At 44.6% G+C, this 19199-nt stretch overlaps 1 protein-coding gene across 5 annotated transcripts in view; it reads left to right on the forward strand.

Moving 5' to 3' along the window:
- Window positions 1-15857, forward strand: part of LOC123514087 (sodium-dependent neutral amino acid transporter B(0)AT3-like) — a 79723-nt gene extending 63866 nt beyond the window's left edge. For 3 of the 5 annotated variants that reach the window (XM_045271708.1, XM_045271710.1, XM_045271709.1), the window contains 8 exons: window positions 3331-3532; window positions 5307-5485; window positions 6004-6205; window positions 7485-7644; window positions 8960-9080; window positions 10715-10857; window positions 11399-11489; window positions 12081-15782. In XM_045271708.1, coding sequence (XP_045127643.1) covers window positions 3331-3532; window positions 5307-5485; window positions 6004-6205; window positions 7485-7644; window positions 8960-9080; window positions 10715-10857; window positions 11399-11489; window positions 12081-12176 — 1194 coding nt within the window. In that variant the 3' untranslated portion in view covers window positions 12177-15782. Of the gene's footprint in view, window positions 1-3330; window positions 3533-5306; window positions 5486-6003; window positions 6206-7484; window positions 7645-8574; window positions 8699-8959; window positions 9081-10714; window positions 10858-11398; window positions 11490-12080; window positions 15783-15827 lie in introns of those variants that run through there. The other 2 variants (XR_006677513.1, XM_045271711.1) reach the window with 2 other exon arrangements.
- Window positions 15858-19199: the final 3342 nt, after the last annotated feature.

Consider the following 19199-nt stretch of genomic DNA (forward strand, 5'->3'; position numbering starts at 1 on the left):
TTGTCAAACTACCAATAGAATAATAAAAAATATATAGAATCATGAAAATAACCTAGAGATTGTTACACTATCAATATAATCATGAAAAAAACACCCTCTCAACAGAATCATGAGAAAAAATAATAGTAGAATCAAGAAAAGACCTTAGAAATTATCAAACTATCAATGGAAACCCGAAAACTCAGTGAAGACTGCAATACTATCAATAGAACCACGAGATAAAAAAGAAAAAGGCATCGTTGGAGGCCACAATAACTTCCACAGGAGCCTGGACAAAGCAGTTAGCCAAGGAGAGGACGCCGGGACGCTTGAAAACACGGGGTCCGAACGAGTATCCGGCGGCGAAGCGAAGACGCGAGAAAACAAGAGCAGGCAGTCAGTAAGCCAAACTTTAATGAATCGGTAATGGCAGAGGTAATCGATAGCATAAACCGGACAAAGGGGCGCGGGTATGGAGTTGTGGCGCTGTTAAAGGTGCCTGGCCCAAGTCTGCCGCGCACCCTTAGCCGCGCACACCCGGACCCCTGCCCTGCCTTATCACATACCACCCGCCCTCCTCCCTGCCCCTTTCTCTGCCCCCTCCCTCTCTGAAGTCTGACGTCACACCCTCCCTTCCCTCTCCTCTCTCTCTCTCTCTCTCTCTCTCTCTCTCTCTCTCTCTCTCTCTCTCTCTCTGTAATATGGCCCTCTCTCTTTCTCTCATTCTTCCTTCCTATTTTTACTTTTTTTCAAGGCAATAAAAAAATTTACTGCCCACTGTAACTTTAAGAGCCACAGATTTTTCTTTTTTTCCTCTCTCTCTCTCTCTCTCTCTCTCTCTCTCTCTCTCTCTCTCTCTCTCTCTCTCTCTCCACATAAAAACACCATACATACCTACAATATACAAACACACATGCACACTCAGTCGATTTTTAACTCGCACACACACACACACACACACACACACACACACACGGCACAGGACAAAAAATAAATAAAAACTGCATGTGACGACGAGGATAGCGAACCATTAGCTCCGCGTCACACGAAGAAGCAAAACGTGATATATCAAGGCGGATTTCAACATAACAAGGCAAAAATAAAGAAAAACAAAGAATATCGGAAGGAGCTGCAAAAAAAAATCAGGATGTACCACAGAAAAAAGTCAGGTGCAGCAGGAAAAATCAGGAGTCATCGCAAAACATCGGGATGGGTCACTGAATATCGGGAAAACAAGGAGTAGGTAGCTAAGTCCATGCGTCATACACTAGAAAGTATCGGAAAGTTAGGGAATATGAAGATGCGTGACAAAACAATAACGAAACATCAAGGGAGACCTGAGATAAAGTGCATGTAGTAGTAGTAGTAGTAGTAGTAGTAGTAGTAGTAGTAGTAGTAGTAGTAGTAGTAGTAGTAGTAGTAGTAGTAGTAGTAGTAGTAGTAGTAGTGGTAGTAGTAGTGGTAGTAGTAGTAGTAGTAGTAGTAGTAGTAGTAGTAGTAGTAGTAGTAGTAGTAGTAGTAGTAGTAGTAGTAGTAGTAGTAGTAGTAGTAGTAGTAGTAGTAGTAGTAGTAGAAGTAGCAAGGGTCTTATTTCCATTCATATTCTTCTCTTCCTCTTATTCTTATTCCCCCTTCCTTCTTCTTCTTCTTCTTCTCCTCCTCGTCCTCCTCCTCCTCCTCCTCCTCCTCCTCCTCCTCCTCCTCCTCCTCCTCCTCCTCCTCCTCCTCCTCCTTATCAAGATCAAAGACACAGGAAGGAAGGCAGGTGACTTGAAGACCTTCCTCCAATTCAACACCATCCTTCCCTTCCTTCCTCTTCCTCTTCCTCTTCCTCTTCCTTAGTATCTTTCTTCCTTCCTTCCTTCAATATTGTAATACCTCAAAAACATTTTTCTCTCTCTCTCTCTCTCTCTCTCTCTCTCTCTCTCTCTCTCTCTCTCTCTCTCAACGCATTTTTTCCTCTATCATTCCTTTTTCGTCGCCTTCACTTCTTGATCCTTACCTTTCCTCCTTCCTTCCCTCCCTCCCTCTCTGCTTCCATTACCACCTCAGTCATACACCTCCCTCCCTCCCTCCCTCCCTCCCTCCCTTCTTTCCTGCATCCATCCGTCCTTCCATCTTTCTTTCTTTTTTTTTCTTCATACAGCCTTACTCTAACCTTGCCACCTCCTTCACCATTACCACGACCACCTCCTCCTCCTCCTCCTCCTCCTCCTCCTTCGTCACCCCATCACTTACACAACGCCATTTTTCTCTCGCCTTCATTTCCTTTCACCTTCATCACAAACTCTCTCACTCTCTCACTCACTCACACTTTTCTTTACCCTAACACTCACTAATCCCCTCCTTCTTTCCTTCTTTCCTTCTTCTTTCCTTCCTTCAGCATCGTAGTAAGCCACAAGTCCAAAGGTAGCTGTTTCAAATCCTTTAAAATCCTTTAAAAAAAATCCTTCAGTTGTCCTTTTCTTTCTTTTTTTTTCCTATTCTTTTCATCGACTGCTTCTTTTTTTGAGGTCATCACAAAGGATCACCAGTCATTATTTAGCCCAGGCTCTCTCTCTCTCACTCTCCTACGCATCATCTTCATTACTTTCAACAGTCTGTAGTGGGAGTTACTGGAACTTTCAAGCTGTATCATTCCAGCGATCGTCCGTGATGACCTCAGGGAAATTCCTTATCATCAGTGAGGAAAATAACGTTAAGAACTTGACTCATCATCTCAGTGGCATTAGGAAATAGTCTTTCTGAGGGAGCACAATGTCTCGATGTTTTATTCCTAATGTGGGAATTAATGGGGTTTGCAAGGATGTCTTCATGCTCCTAGTGACAGCTTTTCGAGAATTCTGCACCAGTGATATCAAAAACACTCACAGAAACACGATCACTCATCACAGTAGCCTTGGAATACTGAACAAAATGGACGTGTGACTTATCCCTGTCAGGTTTCAAGACGCACAAGTAAGAAACGTCCAAAATTTGACAAGGCCAGCAACAGCACTACGTAGCACACTAAACGCAAGCCAGAGAGAAGTGATGAGGGACAGTGGGAAAATCTATGTGTGAGTTCAACATGGACTGAGAGCGTCTCGTCTTCTGGCAGATTTCTAGTCATAAAATGAAAACTTAACAACACAAGCACCAAAACACAAGTCTCTATCTTCTGCCAACTGCCGCACCTGTCACCCTGCCTTCCTTCACAGCATAAACCTCCTCTCTTTTTTCACTACAGCACATTTTAAATCATAACAAAGTGCTTAAAGATACTAAGAACACAAGTCTCTATCTTCCTCCTGCCTTGCCTCACTTTGCCTTCCTCCACAGCATAAACCTTCTCTCTTTCCTTCCCTACAGTGGACGAAAATATTAGACCCGACGGTGTGGCTAGAGGCGGGTACCCAGATCTTCTTCTCCCTGGGCCTGGCGTTCGGGGGCCTCATCGCCTTCTCGTCCTACAATCCAGTGCACAACAACTGTTTCCGTGACGCTGTGGTTTGTGGCCTCATCAACTGCTGCACCGCCATCTTCGCTGCCGTTGTCGTCTTCTCCGTCTTAGGTGAGGTGTGTGTGTGTGTGTGTGTGTGTGTGTGTGTGTGTGTGTGTGTGTGTGTGTGTGTGTGTGTGTGTGTGTGTGTGTGTGTGACGAGAGAGAAGGAGGAGAGGCAGAGAGAGAAAAAGGTAGTGGTGGCGGTGATGACAGTGTTGGAGAAGGATGGAGAATGCAACAGGAGGAGGAGGAGGAGGAGAAGGAAGAGAAAAACAACGTAGGAGGAGGAGGAGTCATTGGTAGTGGCAGTGGCAGTGCTAATAGTTGAAAAAATAAAAGAAGAGGAGGAAGAAGACTGTGACAGAAAGAGAAGGAGGAAAAGGGAGGATTACTATGACAAGGAAGACGAGGAGGAGGAGGAGGAGGAGGAGGAGATGTAGGGGAATAAGGTTAATGATGGAAGACGATCACGTTTAACGCCTCACCTACACCTTGGAACTGGTAATGACGTGTGTGTGTGTGTGTGTGTGTGTGTGTGTGTGTGTGTGTGTGTGTGTGTGTGTGTGTGTGTGTGTGTGTGTGTGTGTGTGTGTGCGTGTGTGTGTGCGCGCTCGTCGCCTTTGTGTTCGTATTTGAGATTGTGGCGCTGTGGAGCGAATTTCAGGAAGTGGAGGGAGGGAGGAAGTGGAGGGGGAAAGTGAAGGGAGGGAGAGAGGGAAAGAGGCAGGGAGGGTAAGAAAAGATGAAGGAAAAGAAGAAAGAAGGCATTGACAAAAAGTACAGAAGAGGAGGAAGAGTGAGATTGAGCAAAAGAAAGGAGTTAAAATTAGAAAGGAAAGAAGAGGAAAGAATTGGGTAGAAAGAGAGCGACACACACACACACACACACACACACACACACACACACACACACACACACACACACACGTGTAGCCCCTGTTCACCTAGCAGTGAGTAGGTACGGGATGTAAATCGAGGAGTTGTGACCTTCTTGTCCCGGTGTGTGGTGTGTGCCTGGTCTCAGACCTATCCGAAGATCGGAAATAATGAGCTCTGAGCTCGTTCCGTAGGGTAACGTCTGGCTGTCTCCTCAGAGACTGCAACAGATCAAACAGTGAAACACACACACACACACACACAGAGAGAGAGAGAGAGAGAGAGAGAGAGAGAGAGAGAGAGAGAGAGAGACGACAGGAAAGTGTTCCTACACCACGGCTGACTCAAGCGGACTCTAGCGGCAGACGTGCGTGTGACGTAAGCAAAATGACCAGCTTTGTTTGACTCATGGGGCGCTGCGGAGGGCGTGGTGTGAGTGATGAGGCTGTGCTAGAGGCTGTGGAGGGGAGGTGCGGGGCTACAGTGAATGTAGAGAGCTGTGAAGGTCGAAGTATATCATGGAAGGGGCTTGAAAGTGAAAAAGAATGTTGAGATGTGTAAGTTTCACCAAGTAGAGCTCAAGAAATTACATACATACACCAAAATCGAACGTGCAATAAAGAAAAGCCACGAGGGACTATGGAAAGCCGTGTGTGATCTAAATGTGGACGTGGAAGTGGCGTATTTCTGTCAGACCTCAAGGAACATAAGTGGAAAACGTAGAAAAAATAAAATCAACACCGAAACTCCACATGAATTTAACAAAAACGGCAGAGAGATGACGAAGAGATGTTGTGTGTCGATTGAACGTGCACTGAATGTGGACTGAGTGTTATCTTCCAGTCACCTTTCGAGGCACACAAATAAAAAAAGAAAGAGAAATTTAATAGTCGCAGAGAAGTGGTGAGGGAAAGTGTGAAGCTGTGTGTAGACTGACCGTGGACTGAGAGAGACTTCATTCATTCAGGTTTCAAGGCCCACATGCAGTACGAGGAATGCGTGAACAACAACGACAACATCCTGATGGAGAGGATCAACACAACGGACGTGATTTCCATTGACGCCAACACTGTCCTGCTGACTGACGGCACCAACATCACCATCCCCGAGCTGCAGAAGTGTGACCTGCAGGAGACGCTGAGGAATGTGAGTCTTCCCGGTCACTCCCTCGCTAGTCACGTGTAGCCACCTGTTCACGAGTTCATCTTAACGTGGCAACCCTTTCACTGCTACTTGACGCATCCTTCCTTGTTAACTAACCACTGAGACTATCTTTCTTGTGCTACAACCTCCAGACATTGTACTGGTTAGAAATTGCAAAAATCACTAATCCTAACGTAACCTAACCAATAACCAAAAAATAAAAAAAAACATTTACAGCTAGCGCAATCTAACTTAATCTAACCATAAACCATAAGAGCAAAAAAAGAATTATACCTAACTTAACCAAACTTAAAACAAAAACAATAAAAAAAGATGATTCCTTTACCATCCTTTGAGTCCCCTTTTAATTATTTCCTCTCTAATCTGTTTGGAGACCGGCATCCCAGTGGTCTTTCTTTTTATCTATTTTTTGTTGCCCTTTGTCGGTCTTTCCTCTTGCATAGAAAAAAAATCTACCTAACCCATCCCTCACAACCCTGGTCTGTCTCACACGCCCACAGTCAGCCTCAGGGACAGGACTCGCCTTCATCGTGTTCACGGAGGCCATCAACCAGTTCCCGTGGGCTCCCTTCTGGTCCGTGCTCTTCTTCCTTATGCTCTTCACCCTCGGCATCGACTCTGAGTTCGGCACGCTGGAGGGAGTCATCACCTCCGTCGTGGACCTCAAAGTCTTCCCTAACCTTCGCAAGGAGTTTCTGACCGGTAAGTGTAATGGCAGCTCTCAGAAACCCTCCTCTCTCTCACCACGACTGTTTTCCAAGGCCACAGAGATGATTAGCCGGGTTCTAAAGGGTGTTTCTTCAGTTAATAATATAGAGATCTTGTTCATCTATCAAGTGAATCATAGAAACACCCTTAAAAACCTGTGTAACTCCCACCTGTATGTAGTCTTTAGAAAGTACGTAATGAAGGTGAAGTGGAAAGCGAGGGAGAGAGGGAGACTGACAGAGAGAGGAGCTGAGGAGGAAAACGAGGAAAGCAGGCAAAAGTAAGTAAGAGAAAGAATTAGATGGGAGGAAAAAGGCGAAGAAAGGAAGGTGAGGGCATTTGAGAGGGAAGATGAGGGAGGAGGAGGAGGAGGAGGAGGGGAAGTAGGAGAAGGAGGACGATTGTGAGTGAGCAAATGGGACGAAGAGGAAAAGTTGAGGGGGAAAAGAAGTAAATATAAATGAGATAGGGAGAGGGCACAGAGGAGGATTGAGAGAAGAAAGGAATGAAGGAGGAGGAAGACTATAAGAAGCAAAATAGAACAAAATAGAAAGCATGAAAAGTAAATAAGCAAAGAAAGAAGAGGAGAAGGACTGAGAAGAAGAAAAAGAGACAAAGGAGGGAAGAAAGAACAGAGAGAGAGAGAGAGAGAGAGATAGAGAGGGGAAGAGAAGAGGGAAAGTGAGGGAGGGAGAGAAGTGAGGGTGGAGGTGAGGGGGGGGGACGTCAAGGTCGGCGACAGGGTGACAGGACATGTGGATAACAAGAAACGATAGTGTGGCGAGGGTCGTGCAAGTGACAGAAGAGGTGGAAGGCCTGACAGGGAAGTGCTGTTGGCGGTGGTGGTGGTGGCAGAGGAGGAAAAGAGAGAGAGAGAGAGAGAGAGAGAGAGAGAGAGAGAGAGAGAGAGAGAGAGAGAGAGAAAGCAGTGGACATGTGACAGGCAAATGTGGGAAAATTTAGAAAACGTGTGATATGCAACGATATGGATGAATAACAAGTAAGGGAAGACGTGCGTGAAATGAGGAAGAGGAGGAGGAGGAGGAGGAAGAAGAGGAGGAGGAGGAGGAGGAGGAGGAGGAGGAAGAGGACGCAACATGCAGACATTGGGTGAATTGGGTGAACAAAAATATCCTACTCTCCAACCTGCGCCCCTCCTCCTTCTCCTTTTCTTCCTTCTCCTCCTCCTCCTTCTCCTCCTCCTCCTCTTCCAACTTATTCCCTACACGCCACTCCCTCTACGTCCTCACTTCCCTTCCCTGTCGCCCCGTAGCGTTGGCTTGCACTGTGTGCTGCACGATCAGCATGGCCTTCGCTCACGGCGCTGGGAACTACGTCTTCATCCTCTTCGACGATTTCTCCGGCAACATCCCTCTGCTCATCGTGGCTTTCTTCGAGTGCGTCTCCGTCTCCTACGTGTACGGCCTGCGCAGGTGAGCCATAGGGGAGGTGAATGCACGAACTCTATACTGTCCTTCTGTCCGTCTTTCCTTCCTTCTTTCGTTTCTTCTTCCCCAATCAACTTGAACTGTTTCGAAGGAGTATTCAGACGCCTCCGGATATCTATTAACTAACTTTTTCTTGTGTTTCTCTCCACTTTTCCTTCTTTTCTTTTTTTTTCTCTTTTTTCCAGTGTGAGAGGACTTGCTTTTTTGGGTGTGTGTTTTTTTTTTGTGTGTGTTTTTAGCTTTTCTCTCTCTCTCTCTCCCATCTTCGTATCCCAGTCTAGTCTCCTTCACACATAAAACAGTGAAAGACAGGTGAACGTTTAGCTAATGCACTGTACTTTAAGAAGCTGATTTCGGTCCCAAAATGTCAAATGTTTCTAAATTCCTTCCTTCCTTCCTTCCTTCTTGTTTTTTTTTTCTTTCCTTCCCCTTAGTCCTTTTTATTCTTGTTTAGTCATTTTATCTCTCTTTCTTCTTCCTTCTCTCTCCTTTTCTTCCTCACTTTTCATTCATTCATTGAAGCATTCCTTAAATTTCTTGTCTTCTTTCATCATTCTTCTTTTCTGGTACTCTCTCTCTCTCTCTCTCTCTCTCTCTCTCTCTCTCTCTCTCTCTCTCTCTCTCTCTCTCTCTCTCTTCATAACCTCCACCTTCCATTCTTCCTTCTAATTCCATCATCCCTCCCTCTCTTTTCCCCTCTTGCCTTCCTCTTTGGTCCCCTTCCCTCTCTCCCTCCTTCCCTCCTACTTCAAATTAACCTTCTTTTGACCTCTTCCCTTCCCCCTACCAGCCTCACTCCCCCACTGCTCATCCATCCCTATACCTTCCCTCTCCCTTCCACAAGACTGCTCTAATTATTGTGGCTGCCTCCGCTCTTATCTAACCTAACGTCCCTGCCTGCCTTTCTTCCCTTAGGTTCAGTGATGACATCGGGCTTATGACTGGCAGCAGACCTACACCAATTCATAACCAAAAAATTGCAAAAAACATCAAATTCTCAACCACCAAAAAATTAAAAACTTAGATTCTTACCAAAAAAATGTAAAAATAACTCAAATTCTCAACCCCCTCCCAAAAAGAAAATTAAAAACTTCAATTCTTACCAAAAAAAATACAAAAAAAAAATTCAAATTCTTACCTAACCTAACCTAGCCTAACCTAACCGTGCCACCCCATACCACAAAGTACCAGGAGACCGTGCGGTGGACCCTTGCCAACTATATAACTACCCACAACACACCTCCACCTGTCACCCTGCTCCTATCTAACCTAACATCCCTGCCTGCCTTTCTTCCCTTAGGTTCAGTGATGACATCGAGCTTATGATTGGCAGCAGACCTCATAGCTTCTTTCTCGCTTGTTGGAAGTACGTGTCCCCTGCTGTCATGCTCACCATTCTCCTCGCCTCTATCATCAAACAGGTACAGTAATGAGTGATGTACGCTGTTTGGTAGTATGACGTTTTCTTAGGTTTCTCTCTCTCTCTCTCTCTCTCTCTCTCTCTCTCTCTCTCTCTCTCTCTCTCTCTCGTTAGGAAATGTTTCTTTTTCGTCTCGTTTTCTTTTTTTTCTCATTTTCGTTCTCTTTTTTCTTTTTTCTCTTTTTTTTAGTGGGGATAGCAAGTTTCCTTAGTTGCTATAAGGATTACGTGCGTTGCGTTTTTTCGTCGTTACGTATTGTTTCTTCTCGTTTTCTTTCGTGTTTTTATGCTATTTTTTGAGGGGATGCTATGTTAATTTGCTTAGACATTTTGATGGATGCTCTTCGTTCATAGATTTGTATTCTGAAATTCTCCACTCTGCTCTGCTCTGCTCTTCTCTGCTCTCCTCTCTCCCTCTCTCTCTCTCTCTCTCTCTCTCTCTCTCTCTCTCTCTCTCTCTCTCTCTCTTTTCCAAGACCATATCGAATTTTTAAGAGCGTTTTTCCTATAGATAATCTAGAAATCTGATTAATCCATCGCTGAAATCTTAAAAATAAAATAGTAATAATATATAAATAAATAAAACCCGGGAAGACTTCAACTAGAGCCTTTTAAAAGTAGTAAATATTTCCACACCGTAGTGTGGAAATATTTCAGAATACTGTACTCATAATAGTGTCTCTTCGCGCCCTCAACCCACTCGAAACGTCCTTTCTTCCGCTCCCTGCATCTCATCTGTTACCGTCGCTCTACCCGTCCTCCCATCCTCCCATCCACTCAAGCCTTCCCTTCCCACCCATTGCATCTTTACTCGTCCTTCAGTGTCTTGTCAATCTCACCCTCCCGCCCACTCAGCCCCCCCGTCGCGTCGGTCTCGCTCACTGTACTACTTCTCCTCCTCACTCATTCATCTGCTCACTCAGCTTTCCTCGAGCCTGCTATCATTTCCCTCACGGTCACCTCGAACTCCATGCCCCTTCCGCCACACTGATCGTTGCGAAGTTAAAGTCATTCGGTAAAGTTTATAAGGATATCTTCGCTTCATTTGCTTCAGTATCCACGCAACACGTAAAACAGAAAAACTGATCCTGCAGTGTCTTTCTGAGTGGTGAGTCTCGGGCAAATGGCTGTCAGTGGAAGATTTGTCAGGTATTCTATGTAATGATTAACGACCTACTCCTCTTTCCTCTGTGTCCTGTTCTGGATATCAACACACGACAACCGTACCATTAAGAAAGAGTTAGCGTCAATGTAATTCCTCTCTTGTAATCCCCGCACTTCATGATACTAATAATAATAACTATAATGAGAATGATGAAAGAGAGAGAGAGAGACAGAGAGAGAGAGAGAGAGAGAGAGAGAGAGAGAGAGAGAGAGAGAGAGAGAGAGAGTGGGGGGGAGAGAGCGCAAACAACTCCCTTAGTGCATGGATGCCTTCTTCTATTCCACGAGTGATAAGATGAAGCTGGATTTTTTTTCTATTACGGTAAAACACTCCAAGGCAGACAAACTTTTATGAAACTGAAAACTTATTAATCCTTTCATACCCTCCTCTCTCTCTCTCTCTCTCTCTCTCTCTCTCTCTCTCTCTCTCTCTCTCTCTCTCTCTCTCTGAACATATACTTTTCCCGGCAGGTGATGAGCGGCTCAGGGTACATGGCCTGGAATGCTCAAGAAGGCAGGATAACCTTCTTACAGTGGCCAACCTGGGCGTGGGGACTGGTGGCGGTCATGGTGCTTGTCTCTGCCCTCTGGATCCCCCTCATTGCCCTCACCAGGTATGGAGAGAGAGAGAGAGAGAGAGAGAGAGAGAGAGAGAAGAAGAGGGAAAGGAATGAACAGTGATTAGTAAGAAGTAACAGGCAGTGAGAGAAATGACGAGTGAATTAAATGAGAAAGAAAAGTGTGAGTGAGTGAATGAAGGATGGAAGGAAGGGAAGGCTGGAAAGGAAGCAAAATGAGAAAGATGAGAGAGAGAGAGAGAGAGAGAGAGAGAGAGAGAGAGAGAGAGAGAGAGAGAGAGAGAGAGAGAGAGATTTCCCTTAGTCATCTTCATCTCCAAGGAACATTATATTAAGAGGTGAGAAAGTAAGTACGTATAGGTGACTGACTGACTGACTGACTGACTGATTGACTGACTGACTGATTGACTGATCGGCGCCACAAAATCGGGCCGAGAAAAGTTAAGTGAGGGACCGCATTAGACATTAGTTGTGACGCAATGTGACTGACGGAATGAGTGTCTACGGCAAGTGATGAGCAATGAGTGGGGGTACAGGACTGAGAGGAGAGGCGCTCAGGCAGTGTTGTGTGTTCCAGGCTGTGCGGCATCCACGTGATTCAAGACGAGGAGCCAGCGTGGTTCCCTGCCGAGGAGCTGAGAGAGTATTACGCAATTGTACCCCACAAAGTAAGTCTCTCTCTCTCTCTCTCTCTCTCTCTCTCTCTCTCTCTCTCTCTCTCTCTCTCTCTCTCTCTCTCTCTCTCTCTGACGTTTACTTCCATATCATTACAACTCTCTGGTGTTGAGAATAAACCGTGAATATCCTGGCTTAGTGTACTCATAAAGAGCTATCGGGGTTGTCACAAGGGCGGAGTTATCAAGAGGCATCACATTACGTCAGTGGCGGTTGGCAGGTGCACAAGAAAGTATGGTCAACTCTGATTTAGCCTTTTGAGGAGAGATAAATATTCATGCCACTGATGAATAATGTACTGAAAAGCTCAGCCTGCGGATATCACGTGGACCGACATGGATGATTCCTTTGACCTTTCTGTTGAAACTAACAATTCGTGGACGGTTTTTTCATTTTTTTGTTGCTTTGGTCAGTGCCTTTATTTTACATCACACACACACACACACACACACACACACACACACACACACACACACACACACACACACACACACACACACACACACACACACACACACACACACACACACACACACACACACCAAGTTGTCCTATCAATACTCAGCTTTTCCCTTCCCCTCCAGGTGACGCAAGTGGAAAGGAAGCTTTTCTGTATCCGGGAGGATGGCAGCGAGGGCCTGTGCTGCCCCATCAACGCCCCACCCCAGGAGAGTGTCTAGAAGTGAATGGATACAGCGAGGGTGCGACAGCAGATGGCCATTGGTCAATACCGTGAGGTCGCCGCACAATAAGGAAAAATATCTGCTTCGTGGTGATGCAAACGAGTAGGAAATGTAGGAAATCGTCGGTAGCTGGTTACGTAGCGAGGATGAGGTTTGGTTACAACACAGTCCACCACCTCCCGTGCGAGCCTTTCCCTTCCTTGCTTGTTCAAATATCATTGCATAATAATTGAGTGAGGCTCTAGGCTTTGTACCTTGGTTGGCTTGCCTCCCCTGACCTCCTGTCCCAGCGAGGAGAGAGGACAGGGTCTGTTCCTACACACAACACCTGCCCGACGCACGCCTCCGTCGATCAGTCAGTCAGTCCCGGCGGAAAAACAAAAATGAAAAAATACCTGTTTTCACCCTCGTAGATAACTGTGTAAAGTATCTCATTCTATTTTAACATAACTGCAGTTTTGGTAGATGAAGCAAGTTGGATAGACTAATAACGTCTATTATCCTTGAATCTAAGTATGTATTTATTTTCAAAATGGTGACGGCTTACACGGGTAGAAAACAACATTACGAGCATAGTCTTAGGTTAAGGTGATGCTGGCAGGTAACAGAGCCCTAAGCCCTGAGCCCTGGTGTGTGTGCGCGGGTTATCTCACCTTGAAAAGCATCTCGTCTTGCATCAAACGTTCACCATCGCACCGGGCAAGTATTAACCACAGCATGAAAAGCGTTACCCAACTTTACACGGAATGAGTCGCAGCAGCATAGAAGTGAAGGCTGGGACATCCTCTCCAACCACCAACACCACCCATCGTTTACAAAACATCTCCCTGCGTCGCTGTCATTCATGATACATGGGAATACAAAACAACAATGACATACTTACTTGACCTCCCTTGGGTCCTGCCTGTCGTAGTCACTTATAGGACATTTCTGACAATGTTCTGAGAAGACTCCAAGAGGTTTCTCCTACTTATACCGAGATTACCAGTACTTAGCGGTGTGTCGTATGTTGTCGAGCTGGTCGAAAAGTACAACGTCGAAAGAGATAAGCTTTATTTTAGCGACATTTTTATCAAATATCTGCCATGGAAGTAGTGCAAATTGACAGCGACGCAGCGCGTCATCGGATATTCAAGAAATCGTACGCGCTGGCGATTTCAACGGAGATTATATTGCCTCCTGAGGGTGAAGCAGCAGTGCCGTCTGAGGGCTGACCGTCTGAGGGCTGAAGGCGTTCCCGCCGCTACCACAACACGAGCTTTCGCCTCAAGCACCACCAGCCTCAGAGGTGTGTGACTGGAGCACGGTGGAGCGCAAGAGGCGGTTGGGAGACTCATTGACAATGCGCGTGCCGGGGCCTCAAGGGTGAGGCAGCGTTGTCACCCGCCAGTCTGGGAGGGCGAGGCTGGCCAAGGTGGGGCGCGGGGCGGTCTTCTCACGCCACCACACAGGAATCCCTAAGTTAAAAGTGCCTCTTATTGTTTGTTTGATTGTTATTAACAACAGTTAATTACAGCTGGTTGCCAAACTGTGTTAAAATGTTTGTTAAATACTTTTAAAAACCTCTAAATGTTTCATAAATGTTAACAAGGAAAGATATATCAGTGTATGTGTGTAGCAGGAATTGCAGTCAGTGAGTCAGTCAGTGAGTCAGTAGGCGTAGTGCGACTACGAGTAGTGCAGTGGGCGGGGCGGGGCGGGGCGGGGCGGGCGGGCAGGTGTGCCCCGTGCCTTGTCCCAGCTGACGCATCAGGTCCAAAAGTTAGATTACTTACAAACGTTAAAAGCAAAAACAAAAAATACAAAAAGAGGCCGTGGCCAGTATGTGTTACTTTTGTGAGAGCTTCACATTTAATTTTGAAGTTACAAAATAGACTGTTTCCGTATAAATAATGTATATACGATATACATATTATATATATATATATATTATACATAGAAACAACAAAAATAGATACGTACATACATGCACATTTACACGTATGTATATCAGCGTTCTTTAATGATGAAGCAGCCACCGTACTGCAAGTGAAGGCTATCACGGAATAGCCTGCCCTGTAAATAATAAGTACAGGCCACAAGTCATCTGTGGCTGAGTCCTGTTGCACCCTTCCGGGAGGTGAGGCGCCTAGCTTGTGGGCGTGGTGGGTCAGTCCGTAGGTCTGCAATAAACTAATTTCTAAGGCATCACTGTCTGTATGGAAGTGTTCGTGCATTACTTAGTGCGGTGCCGTGGCCCGCGACCCCGTGATAGTGTACACCGGGACCCCAGTATTCTTTACTTTGACCGATACTTGGATGGTCCTCCTCGATTCCTCATCCTCCTTTGTGTGTGTGTGTGTGTGTGTGTGTGTGTGTGTGTGTGTGTGTGTGTGTGTGTGTGTGTGTGTGTGTGTGTGTGTGTGGTGTGTAAATGATGAAAAAGTGGTCATTCTTGTGCTCTTCGCCGAATAACTGACAACTTAAATTCCAGGCAGTCAGCTCACCCACCCAACAAGTACAAAAGGAAATACCTTGGCCAGAAGGCTGTGTAAAGGCCGTGCTGGCAGCCAACATAATCTTGAGAAGCACTGGCTGGTTGAGCTGGCTGACTGGCTGGCTGGCCAGTTGGTTGCAGTCTGAAAAAGGTGGGGAGGAGGGCAGCTAGAATTTTGTTTTAGTCATGCCTTTCAAATTCTTCAACATTAGTTACTTTTTTTCTTTCGAGTCAACATAATTTTCTCCGTTACTTGGCCTGGAAAGCGTCATGATACGAGTGAGGGAAGTAATAAGTCGCGTTACGGCGCCACGAGGGATTAAACAAACAATACAACGTTCTGGGCCGCGTCACCATCAAGCAGGATCAACATCATCTAACAAGAAACAAAATTTGACAACCTGTGATATTAATCATATTACAATATATTTTACGCCGAAACTTATACTATTGATTATATTTTTTTAAGACGAAATCGCGTTCTTCCATGAAACTTCCACGAATCTTCCACGTTATTTATAGTGCAGGGCAGCAGGGCCACGCGCAGTTCCGCCTCTTACTGAAGGCCAAGGAACGCGTCGGGCGGCCCCTAACGAAGGAGTCACTGGCTGCATCACCAGCCAGGCTGGCGGAGATCGGAGCATTTGCTTGTGTTACCCTTGCACTAGTTAGGTCCCCTCGCGTAGGTCCGCGTGCTAAATCAACATTTTGTACTTTCGTTTGATTATTTAATTCCGTATCACACAAGAAGTTTAGAATGGATGCAGCTTTGGCATAAAACATATACCTATATATAAAACACAAAAAACAAAATACTGTTGTAAATAAAATGTTGACCATACTGTATAAGAAGAACGAAAGCTTTTGTCTTGTTCTGTCTCTCCCGTGTTCTACCTTCCTTCCCTTGACGCAGTCCTACTGACGAGGCTCCTACAGGATCTCGCTCCTTAATAAACGCCCCACACCATTTCAAAATAAGCGCCATTAACTCTATTTTCTTTCTTTTCCTAGTGGAGGTGAGCACGAGTGTCACGGGTCCCTCAATTATACAGTTGTTCCGCGACACGTAGCAGAGACAACCAGTGAGACGTGTTATTGTTTAGACCAATAAAATCTTCTGATAGAAAGGGATTTTCTTTTACCTCATATATGCACACACCCCCTCTTTCCAGTGTGTGTGTGTGTGTGTGTGTGTGTGTGTGTGTGTGTGTGTGTGTGTGTGTGTGTGACAGAGTCAACCAACATCTCCCAAGACACCGCCAACACAGTATTGCACCACAGTTACAACTAGTCAAGGCCTATCGCCCGTGACCAATTCGTTGCTTGTAAAGACACGCGCAAGATATTTTCAACTAAAATTTGTTATCAGTAATCAAGATAAGGAATCATTAATTCATCACCAGGCCCTGAGAAGGACTCTGGAAAGACCCTACCAACATGCATTACATCTACTGTAAAGATAAAGAACCATTATTAAATCAATTCATAGTTGTAAAGGCTAAAGAATCTTGTTTTAAACTATTGCTTGAGTCTAGACACATCCCTGATAAACCTCGATAACGTAGCCTACATTAAATCTTTCTGAAGGTAATCAAGGTTAAGAAGTAATAGACATAAAGAAAGTCTAATAAACTCAAGTAGGAAATGTTAAAAGTAATCCCGATAAGGAAATGAAACCTTTGAAAATTAGCAATCTCGTTAACTTTCAGAAGCGCGAGCCACTAAAGAAGGAAGATTCCAAAAAGTTTTAAAAGATAGCTAGTGAACAAGGAGTGTAGAGAAGCTTCGACTCCTAAGTAACGAAGCGCCGCCTCAGTTCACGTCCTGTGTTTGGTAACTACGGAGAGAAGCCATACCCACTCCTTATGACATGATAGACATTAACAGGATTTCTCTACTTCTTCTTGTTTCTATTATTTTTACTGCTGTCTAAAATAGTAACAACATGACATTTCAACATCCTTGAGTGTGCCCATCTGCTAGTCATCGGTACTACTTCGGTATGTGATCTACACAGCCAGCGTGATCTACCAATGTCAAATTCTACTTTGGTTTGCGATCTACATGTTTCATTGATTCATTATAGCCTCAATAGAATATTCTGTATATACATACATTTATCAAAAATTAGTTAATATAGATAATAGTGATAACAATGATAATAAACACATCAACAGTTATGAAACAAAGAAGCAATGAAACGTACTTAGAGGCAGAGGCAATATTTGCATTACGAATACTATCATAACTACATTACAGCGCCAATGAAAGGTTTTCAATGAGTCTTTGAAATGAAATGTGGAAAGTTTAGAAATTTTAACACTTTCACACTGATGTGGAAAAGTATGTAGCTACTTCATCTCCCGAAATTACACAGTAGCTATTTATTAGAAAAAGTATCAAACCTTGTTGGACTTTTCATCATAGAGGACTTGTACTGCTGGAAATAGTATCACATAACTAAGCTGAAATAATGAAAACGAATTTAAATAGATAAATAAATAACGATAATTACGATGAGCGTGACGGAGATAACGATTCGAGTTTCCACGATAATGATTCGATTTTCCACGAGTTTTCACGATAATGATTCGATTTTCCAAGAGTTCCCACGATTCGATTTTCCACGAGTTTCCACGATAGCAATTCGAGTTTCCACGATAACGATTCGATTTTCCACGAGTTTCCACGATAACGACGCGAATTTTCACGATAACGATCCAATTTCAGTTTCTACAATTATAATGTGATGCCACGATAAGGTGGCGGGCGTAGTGATAGCTATACGCCATTATGGTGTCCTTATCTGCACAGGCACCAGAACGAACCCTTCCTCCCCAAGGATCCGCCCCAGCAGTCCCGTGGGCGTGAAGGCAGTGACGATGCAACCTTGCCACTCCTCACACGGCTTGCTATGAGCACTGACCCGCCACACACCACGCCCCAGCCAGTCATGATTCATGAAGTGAGTCCTCTCAACCCTGAAGGACCCTCCTCGTCCTGCCAATGTCTGGTGCATGGTGCACCGAATGGTATAAGATTTTTAATTAAATTAAATAAGAAAAAAAAATATTTACCACGGAGAAAGCTTGCAAACTACTGTGACCTCGTTGTAAAACCCTTGAGCTACTGTAACATCTGAAGGGTTCTTTGGATACTCAGATCCCAATAAGCAGTATATAAAATCACGGAAGGGAGCACAGGTCGCCTATCGAGACATAATTATTGTCTATGCCGGAGTGCAGTGTGCTGTACCACGCGTATTGTATTGGTGTGCACAGCACCTTGTTGACTCGAGACAGGAGCTCTTGACACTCTAGCAGACATCCCACTCATGTTTCATATTCTCTAACCAGACAGTCTCTCGAAACCAAGACAAGTGATTTCCTTATCTCTTGAGAATCAAAAGAAAAAAAAAATCTTGTAGATCACAAGATGAAGCGTGGACCGCATACCAAAGGAGCTTTCATGACGCGTAGACCACACTCCAAAGTAGCACCTATTTTATAGTCATCTCTTAATCCAATCCTCACACAGCTCACACATTTCTACAACTCAGACGAACAAAGAGTGTTTCCGCCGCAACACCACACCATGCCTTTTATTACTATTATTATTATTATTATTATTATTATTATTATCATTATATTTGTGGTTTTGCATGCATTCAGCTTATTAAAAAGATGAGTAAAAAAAGTACTAAAAATTATCTTACCTCGTTTTCTCGCGGGAAAACAAGTGGAGAATGAGTCCCATGCTGCATTGCTTCATGCGTCTACAGCAGAGTTAGGCAATTATTCACCGACTCCTTACCTGGCACAAATACATAGCCTACCACCCTAATTTTAGCGTGGTATCAAATTCGGACCGTTGGGTATGGCGGTAAGAGACAATGGTGGTTCGTCCAGTATTAGCTACACAGCTGCGTGTAACGCTCATGATACAAGTCTCCCCTGAACAGAGGGATGGCATGCAGTGTGTGCATGGGGTCACAGTCTTGTCTAATAATCGGTAACCAGTAATAATGAGCCCTGAGGCACCTCGCACTGAGAGGGTGAGTAGTTGCGGGTCTATTCGTCATCACAGGTCTTGAAGTTCCATTGCCAGACGTACGATATTCATCTACCTCATGTCAGAATCATGAAACTAACAAGTTTCTTATAACAAATTATTTTGCTTGTTAAGTTTAACAAACTTGAAGACATTTTTATCATTAAAAACAAAGCACAAAAAACTATACTTCATGCTGCATGATAATGTAGGATTTAGCGAGGTATTTCTCACACTATTTTTTTTTTTTTTTTTTTTTACAGCGCCTACAAAGCAACGTCCACGAACTTCATTACGGCACATCTTTTCTCCAAACTCTTCGATACAGCGCCTCATAAAACTCAACAATAATGGCGTTACGGGCAGCACCATGAAAGCTTGTTTCCTTGCACTTCATCTTGGGATGGATTCAAAAGTTTCTAATGGGAAGGTGACAGAGTCAGAGTCAGAGTCAGTGGTAAAATGTTACCAATTACCAGCAGTGTCCCGTTCAG

The sequence above is a fragment of the Portunus trituberculatus genome, chromosome 37 (assembly GCF_017591435.1).
Source record: "Portunus trituberculatus isolate SZX2019 chromosome 37, ASM1759143v1, whole genome shotgun sequence".
Taxonomy (NCBI): domain Eukaryota; kingdom Metazoa; phylum Arthropoda; class Malacostraca; order Decapoda; family Portunidae; genus Portunus; species Portunus trituberculatus.